This window comes from Xiphias gladius, chromosome 3 (genome assembly GCF_016859285.1).
Source record: "Xiphias gladius isolate SHS-SW01 ecotype Sanya breed wild chromosome 3, ASM1685928v1, whole genome shotgun sequence".
Taxonomy (NCBI): domain Eukaryota; kingdom Metazoa; phylum Chordata; class Actinopteri; order Istiophoriformes; family Xiphiidae; genus Xiphias; species Xiphias gladius.
This window is the reverse complement of record NC_053402.1, coordinates 3,908,693-3,918,236: the sequence shown is the minus strand read 5'-3', so window position 1 is coordinate 3,918,236 and position 9,544 is coordinate 3,908,693. Positions and strand designations below refer to the sequence as shown.

Sequence of the window (9,544 nt, the reverse complement as noted above, 5' to 3'; positions counted from 1 at the left end):
GCATACAAACCCACCGGTGGGAGATGTACAAGGGCGGGAAGTGAAGGATCTGAAATGAGGGGACATGTAACACAAAATAAAACAGGAAATGATGTATGTAATATATAAATGAATAAATTTGCAAAATTTAAGAGAGGAAGTTAAAATTCTCTGTTCACTAATTATAAGATACTACACAGATTAAAGTCTGGTTTACAAAATAATAATTATAATTAATTATAAATAACTGCAAGTCATAATGTGTTTCTAATTCATAATTATGATATACCAAGTCATAATAGGTTAACTATGGCTTTCAGTCACAATTCTGATTGTTAGCTGTTGGCAATGTGGACAACTGCCTAGGGGCCAAAACAACTCCAGGGGCCCCTAAAGGTACTGTGGCTTGTGCGAGTTTTTGAACTGATTTTCATCAAATACAAAAACCACACAGCAGAGTTCAGAGGCTCAGGCCTATTTTAACAGTAACCCTAATCTGGCCATGAAGTTATGAGCTACTGTATCAGAATTATTCTGTAAATGTGCACTGGATGTATTTTGAAAAATCTGTCCAACTCAGAAAAGTAATGACAGACATGATGCTACAGGAATCTGTGTAACCCGTCCAAACCTTGAAGCTTGGGCGCGCTCAAGTACTTTATCGTGAGCGTGCCTCGCTCGCAACTGTGCCTCTAACTTGTGCTGGGTTCGTGTGTTGGAAAAACTGTCCTTTTATTTTGAAGCACATAAACTACGCCTTGTATCCACGACTGTAACAGACAGAAAGAGGTTCATCGGAACCCCATTCGATTAAAGCTTTCTGTAGACCTATGATATGTTTAACACACAGTTTTATTACTTTTTAATGTTGTAATAAATAATGAACTCATCAAAATTTCAGGAACAGGTAATTGATTTGGTTATATGGGATATCAATTTCCTATTTTACCTGATATGTATGCATTGGTTGAGCCAGAATTGAGTTTAGTGGAATACTCAATGTATTTTGCTTAAGAACAAAGTTCCAGCATTTGCCAGAATCTGAAAGTTCAGCTTCAGTTCAGTTGGCTATTTGACTGGATTTTGATGGTTGAACTACACTGGTGAAAGTTGAGGGAACGTTGGATTAGATTCCCACGACACGTGAATGCAGCAGCGGGCAGGGGTGAGCTCAGCCCTCTAGTCCTCGCTGTCTGTATCGATGAAGTTGTTTCAAAGATGGCGGATTTCCTGCCGTCCCGCTCCGTTTTATCTGTATGTTTTCCTAACTGTCTCCTCACAAGCGGCGAGGCAGAACAGTTGCGGAAATCTAAAGAGATAGATAAGTGTATTAATCGAGATAAGACCTATGTAAAAAGGCTAGTAAAGATCCTATTACTTGGAGCAGGCGAGAGCGGCAAGTCCACTTTCCTTAAGCAGATGCGCATTATCCATGGGCAGGACTTCGATCAGAAGGCCAAAGAAGAATTCAGAGCCACGATTTTTAGTAATGTTATAAAAGGTAAGGCTACACCGAGCACCCATTGTATTTCTCATGTTTAAGCGGACTTATTTCGACGGTATCGGTTGCCTACTTTAGGGTCTAAAGAGTACTTAGTGGGAAGTTGGTAGCCATGCTAACTGCAGCTGAACCGATTGGAGCACTTTTCTGTGTTCGACAAAGCAAGTCTGGTTAGCTGGTTAAGCGATCAAGAAACGCCCATGTTATTTGTGTTTGTCTACACGGTGTGACTGAAGGGAACGTTAGCTTGTGCAGTGAGGTCATTGTTTGTGTTTATTCAGAGCTCCCCAAATATAAATCATTTTCTCTGTTCTTAATGTCAAGTCACACATAACGTACACAGCGATTTGACATTGTCCTGTTTATTCCCGAAACATGCCACTTGGTCTCATATAGAGAGAAGATGACACCAAAACGTGGCTGTTCACTGTAAACTTGCCTATCATCAAATGACACCATAGGCAGAACTCTCCAACCGAATTAGAGCGTGACTGAACACTGTGAGCCGTTTTCTGAAAGCTGAGACATTGATAAATTAAACGGCATCCTCAATCATCCTGGTACGAAATTTAGTAGAAGAGCCATGCATCGTTTTAGAAATCATCTCTTATCATTAATGTAACTACGTTTGCTTGTTAACTGTACAGTGTTTAACTATTAAATGTTATCACTTTTGAAATAAAATCTGATTTCTCCAAACAGTAAACACCCACCGATCCGAGCTGAGTTTATGAAAAGTGAGAATTTTTGTGACACTTAATGTTACAGTACAGATTAACATGTTTGTCAGTGGTTTCAGCTGTTATCTATAAGTTACAGAATCACCTCACAAAATCGTAGCCTTGGTATAACCGTATAGTCTACATCAACATTTAGCAGTCTGCTGCATCATCTGCAAACAGATTTTAGTAGTGAGCTGGTGACATTGTGTATTGCTTCGTGATGTATCCAAAATTATGCACATGGTGCATTATGGGACAGTTAACTTTTGGCATTAACCTGCATCATTGTGGAGGGAAAGTACCTACAGACACTTCAGCTGTTGAAGTCAATCAGAGTAACCAAAGAATATCCAAGTAGACCTACTTAGTGAATCATATAATTTAAAGTAAGGTGTTGTTTTACATATAAGGTTGCTCTGAAAACCCGATAATTTTGAATCTGATTGTGGAGCCTGTTCAACATTGTTTTGTCCTCGTTGGTTCCCCCCAATACTGAGCTATACCACAGAAATTACTGTTCACTAAATGTATGCTTTGTTTTCTTTTGACATTGACTTTGAGAATGAGTACCTGCCTGTTTACCTGTCATTGTCTCCCACTGCTTGTATGACAACACTGAACTATCCTTCTTTTATACTAGCAGCAACACAACAAATGGCATTGCTTATCTTTTTTTAAATGTGTAGTAAGTGCATGCTGCTGTTCACCTGTCCACATCATGGTGTTAAACTGATTTTAAGTGGCTAAAAATGGTGTTAATCACAGCTTCCTGTGGCTACTTGGCAGTAAAAGACAGTTCTCTTCACAGGAAAGCTTTTACTGTGAAAATTAACTACAGGAAATGTTGAGTTTGCATTAACAACATGCTAAAATCTGTCTTATGTTCTTTTCTTTCTTTGTTTTTGCCCATGAAGCTTGAGTTCAGTTTTTTTATACCACATTTTAGAAAGTTGAAAAAGCACAGAGGTAACCCTAGATTTGAAATAGGCTACTTGACATTAATCTATATCAGTAGTTTCAAGCTTTAGTCCAATACACTACAGCTGCCAATTAGGCCAATCAAGCTGTTTCAATGTACTGACTTTAGTCTTGGGGTACATGTTGCTGATCTTTGTGATGTAGATAAATTGATATTTGTATTTACATGGCACAGCCGCACAGGGCTGTAGTCTCCCGCTTGATTGGTTGGTTGATATGCCCTCGACCAATGAGAAATTAGTTGGACCATCGGCGGTGTTACTTTCATAAAGAGAAAAGTGTTACATCAATAGCCTTTGTTTACCGGCTCTAAACTAATTGTATCAAGGAATAATATCAAGGAAGTCCTCGGTGTGGCTGCATTTTGTTAAAACAGATGACCTTTGTAAGCAGCAGTTTGCATATAATGGCACAACAACCAACATGGCATATCATCTAAAAATGGTGGGCTACCTTGTCTGCGTTAGGATGTGTCGTCAGTTTTCGTGTTTAACGCTTGAGGCTTTGAGTGTGTACATATCAGAATTGGCATATGTTAATATGTTATGCTAGCTTTTCATTTTTATTTATAATTCATTTAGGCTACCAGGTAGAGTGCACTCAGTGCACTCTGGCTGATTTAGTTAATTTAGAGAAAACATGCAGATTTTTTTTCCCCATGAATAGTCAATTGGTTGAAGAGTAGATACGTTTTCAGATGACCTAGATTTTACTACAGCTCTACAGTCAAGTGTTTGATGCTGTGGAAACTGTCATTAATCACATGAATATCTCCATCACAGTGTATCAAGCACATGCTGTGCCACCCAAACACAAAAGTGGAAATAAAAACTAAAACGGTAGTCACTGATCACACAGGCCAGTGGCATAGCGACCCTTGGTTGGTTGTGCTTCTTCGAGTTGTTGTCAAGTAACCCGACCTGGAAACAGAGCAGCTGATGGTTGTGAACATGCCAAAATATGAACATTACTGGGCTCTTTAAATTATCTTTACACAACATTATGGTTGATCCTTGTTGTTTATTCCATCTAAGACATTTTACTAGGATTGACCCTCAGGTGTTTGCTGGTTTTACACCTTGTCTTCAAGATTTAGTAACTCTAGACAGTGCTGCTACTTTTGGTATTGGCTCAATTCACAATTTAAAGTGTCTGTCTTCCCTTCTAAAGCCTTGTTCAAATCAGCATCAGCACTGCGTAAAAAAAACGCAGGCCCCTCATTCATTTCAATCAGTGTGTTTACATGCACTTAAGTAACCTGCTTTCTGCGGTAATCTGATTTCTAAATCTCACACATTTGTCCGTTTTCTGTAATTGGTATAAGGGATTACAGAAAATTGTTTTCCGAGCTAGACTTCTCTTTTTTTAGTTTGTAAGATTTAGACACTTTGTGCATCAATCAAAAACTATGCGCACTACTACAGTTAAGATAAGTAATGGTTTTAAAATAAGGTTGGTAGATGTGATTATTGACCTTCTTTTTGTGTATGAGAGTTTACAGTAAAAGGGTTGTTACAGTGCATGTAAACATGGTGTTTCATTTCCTGTGTAACTTGATTTCCCTAAGAAACCTAGTTTCTTCTGTTCATATAAACATACTGAATGAGACCACTGTCTTGGCACAGTGGGGATGCAGAGGCTCCAGAAAAAAGGCATAGTTGTCTGGCAAAAAAAGTGGAAAATGAAACATTTGCCACAGTGCAATGCGACGATATTCAGCAGCACACCTGATTTCGTCCTCTTCTACTCAGTGTGGTCAGTGATTTTACTGACAGTTCTGTCAGTAGCCATGCAGGAGTGGCAAACCCGCTATTGTTGAGATGAAGGATAAAACATTTGTTGTCATACCAAATTTCCAGAGTTATAAAATCCTTCCTTTGGTTTCTCTGGAACCTTCAAATTCATGAATCAATGTTACTGAAACCAACCTTCATGGATCATTTTTCATTCAGCCCCTTGTGTTGATTTTTATGCATGTCTGTTTTCACTGTTAAATGCCCAGTAATTTTTTGGGGCCAGCTTTACTATTCAAATGTGCCCTGACAACCTCACCAAACGAATATTTGAACTCTGCAGAAATGGCCTTTTTCTTAGGCTGATCTCAAATTTCATCGGTCTTCCTTATCGTCCCCCCTTTCATAGTGTGGACACCTTTTTGATGGCCTCACAAATTCTTCAAAAATTAGCTATTGAGGCGTAAACTCCCTTTGAAAAAGTGCAAACAGGGAAGTGTGGTGTTTGAGGCTCGAAAAGCTTGCTCAGCTTCAGTCAGGGGGAAGTAACTGACCCTTGACGTGGTTAAACTGAAAAGGAAACTGTTGGTGTCAGTGTCATTTCAGGATAAAAGTTAAATCAGTCCTGGGGTGGGAAGTGGGAGTAGACTACACATGTAATTTTGTGTTGTACCCAGGGAGTTAAAAAAGGTAAACACTGTCATTAAAATGAAAAGTCTTGATTTGTTATGCTGTGGTGAGATCATCCACCATGATAAAAGTGTGTCACTGATGAAACTATAAAAGATCTCTGTTCCACATGCAAGCTTTCAACCAGCATGTAGCATTTTGAGACCTTGGGTCAAATCATCATCATGTAGTTTGTAGTTATTGGGGGGGGGGCAAATTGTATTTCTGAATTGTTTAAAATTCTAATCAGTCTGTTGTGTTTATCCACTAGTTGTTTTTTTTTAAGTATGTGTTTCACATTTAGAACTGTAATATTAATATATTCTAACCTCAGTTCTGCTTCCTCCAGAGCCTGTTTGTTGATACTCACACGTCTGACAGCACCAACTGTTCCCAAGCTCTGTCTGCTGTGTAAGACAGAGCTTGGGTAAGTCATTTTTTTAGAGGGGGACAGTTTAAGTGATATAATTCATTCAGTCATAGTGGGCTACCAACTCAGGTAATTTACACGAGGGCATATGGTATGCATATTTGGGAAAAAGGACAGGAAAGGTTGGATCATTGCACCCCGATTAGTTGTGTTGTTATTTTATTATAATAAATATATTTACGTAAGCCTTACCCCGAGCTGTCATGTATGCCTGTATTCCATGTACATTTCCTGTTTATTTCATTTTGAGAAACTGATGTCAGATTAAAAAAAAAAAAAAATTTAAATCAGCATCAGTTTCATCTGATTGTGACTGTACTATCCGAAGCAGGCTGCATTGTAGTCTGTTTCCATTGGTCTTGCCTTTTTTGGTCCATTCAATTGCATGTATAAATTAGTAGCATGGTACAGCTGCATGTGGCAGTACACTGAGTGAAATCAGTGTTTCCGGTCTTATATGAGGCAGAAGTGGAGCAGAGTTTTTGGTTAAAAACAGGAGTATTAACATCAAGTTTAGTCATTTAAACACTTGGGCTCTCACTGATGTGGAACCAGAATTGTGTGAAGATGATGCAAGTGGAGCTGCATTTTAGAGACAACTTCCTATTGGGCCTCCCTGTTGTAACCCACATTTGAGTTATGCTTTTGCTTGTGTGCAGTGAAACTGTCATGACTGATCAGGTGATGAACATGTGCATTATTTAGACACTTCAGAGGTTATCATGAAGCCACTAGAGCCTGCAGTGTAGCATATTAATAGCCTGAAAAATGCACGTATATGCCAGGGCTCTACACTATGGGCACAGACAAATATGTAGGGACACGGTCATTTTTTGAAAGACATGACATTAATGGATCTCTCTCTTTTTTTTTTTTTTTTAAACAGTAAACTTTTAGCTTTAAACATACAGTATGCATAAGGCGTAGGAACAAAATAACTTAAAAAGGAGATTGCTAAAGAATTTTGAAACATAGGACTTGAAAAAAACTAAACACTTGGGACCTAACAAATGAACAGGATGCATAGAGTCTACTAAATTATTTTAGGTTTTTGTTAATAGGTTTGGGGGTTGATGACATTTTATCGAAAGTAAATCCAGTAGAGCTGTCCCCGAGTCAGGATATTTTTCAGAGTCGGCACTTCTAACCGATGCATCAACTCCGGTGGGTTGGGGTGGGGGGTGGCTTGTTGGTTCATTCTTTTTCTTATCTATATTTTTAGTTTTTATAAACACTCAACATTATTGTGGATGTCTTCTCTTCATTACACCTTGACTACAGCCCTGTTCATACCTGGCATTAATATGGGTCTTGGGTGATCCAATCACAAGTGCACAGCACCTAATACAGGTGTGAATGCACCCAAGATGCATTGTGATCCGATTGCTCAGACCACAGTTGGAGGTGGTCTGGCCCGCATATGGCCACATTCTTTTAGTGGTGTGTATGCAAATGTGTCCTGGGCCACACTGAAGGTACGCCTTCTCAACTGATGTCCTCTGCATTAGCGGATGTATGTACTCACTCGCATTCTCGAATCGTGTAAGATGGGTTTTTTCACGACGTCTGATAATTTTGAAAAGCCCATTGCAATATATTATGAGTGCGTCAAACATCTTGGGTGATTTGGTTTGCCTGGAACACACAGAGGAATAGACCCAGTCAATATTGTTTTGATTACTTCTTCTCGTCTTCTTTTTTTAATGTCCAGCAGACAAGGCACAGGAAGTGCATTGCTGCCTCCCACTGGTTAAATACAACAATACATTTGGTCTTTGCAAACGGAAATTACGTGCATGTTTATTTGCATATAGAGCGGGGAGGTGAGATCCGAATCACAAGCGGTCACTTTAGACGCATGTGGAAACACATTCTATGCCAGGTGTGAAGCTGTCCACTTTTGATCAGATCACCCAAGATACATGTTAATGACAGGTATGAACAGGGCCTACAACTATCCCACACCATACTCCTGTACATGACTCTCATGTCTTGGGCATAGCTCAGTAATGAAATCCTACCGTATCGAAGTTTCTCCTGCGGGGCTGCTGATACTGCTGTCAGCCGGACTCCGGAGCTGAGAGTATCAGAACGGCCATCAGAAACGAGTCACGTTGTCCTGCCTTGCGCTGTCCGGCTTCAGGCTGCCGTCCATCTCCATCACCCGTATCTACTTCCATTACTTTAGTCTGTGAGTTAGTGAGAGTTATTTTTTTAGAGACAGACCCAGAATCCCACATGAAATTGGTCATGGAATTAACGTTAGTTAGTGGAGACCGATATGACCTGCCATTTTCATTTTAACCAGTGAAAGCGATGTTCAGCCCTAGCTAAAAAAGAAAAGCTGCTACGTTAAAGTTGTGTACACTGAGCTTTGCTAATGAATGTGACAGAACAAGAGATGGATGAGGATAGGATTTTATCAATTGCACTACACTTATCAATACTCTTTATTTGTCTGGTACTTTATTGATATTCTTATTGGTTCTTTTATTATTACAAAAAATTATTTTTTTTAATTATTAAAAGATAAATTCAGAGGAGGATTACAATTTATTCACATCTTAGATATAGTAAAATATTTTTAAAAAAAGCAAGAGCAATATCTAAAAAAGCAAAGTCACTATATAAACTCAATAACATCTCCCTGGAATTAAATGTAAAAACTAAATAAAATAAGAAACATTCATGACATCAAGCACTGGGTGAAGTTTAAAAATAATGAACATAGATATGAAGTTACTATCACTCATTCATCCTCTTAACTCTCTTTTACTACTGCTTTGAATTCACTGCTGGGCAGGTATAGCACAGACAGACAGTCTACAAGAACTTGCTCAGATTATGGTATGTGCCGAGTTAGGCTACACAGTTAGGTTAGATACTTTCATCTACTATTGTAAGTTGACACGGACAGAGAGAGCAGAACAGAGACAGCCAGAGAGGAGAAGCTACATGCACCATAAATACCAAAATCATATCTTCCAATCTGCTAATCTCACTCATTGGTCTTTTAAAGTACTGATAGAATGCTCCCGGTCTCTTATAAGTAGAGAACTGTTTTAGAACTGGAACTGGAATTCATCATCGCTCGCACCGGTGTGCCCAAATAATTTTTCACATTTGCACATTATAATTTTCATTTACACATGTAAGTTAAATGCTTGCGCTGTAGGGTTCTGTATGGTGTTTAATGTTGTTTAAAATAGCAAGGACCTGCTGTGCTTACAAAGGATAATATCAGTAAGCTTGGAGAGAAGATTGCGGAGATTGCTTTTGCATGTTCAGTAACTTTACATTTTAATAGCCTGTGCTATGAACCTGTGCTTGCAATTAAGTGAGGTTATCAAACAACATGTACTATTCCTATAAGAATAATAAAATTATTAGTTGTCCCCCACAACAGATGCAAAAAAGCTAATAAGACCATGAGTAGTCTCTACATAGGCTGCCCTGGTAGCCTAGGGGCTTAAGACAGTGACCATGAACCTCATATTTCCCTGGTTTGTGTCCAGCTGGTGACCTTTGTTGC

General features: G+C 38.9%; 1 protein-coding gene across 2 annotated transcripts in view; it reads left to right on the top strand.

Moving 5' to 3' along the window:
• The first annotated feature begins 1,119 nt into the window (after positions 1 to 1,119).
• gna13b (guanine nucleotide binding protein (G protein), alpha 13b) overlaps positions 1,120 to 9,544 on the top strand; it is a 28,636-nt gene continuing 20,211 nt past the window's right edge. For both annotated transcript variants that reach the window (XR_005709703.1, XM_040157641.1), the window contains exon 1: positions 1,120 to 1,480. Coding sequence is in view for 1 of the 2 variants with exons in the window: in XM_040157641.1 (XP_040013575.1) it covers positions 1,198 to 1,480 (283 nt within the window). In the remaining variant the exon portion in view is untranslated. The remainder of the gene's footprint in view (positions 1,481 to 9,544) is intronic.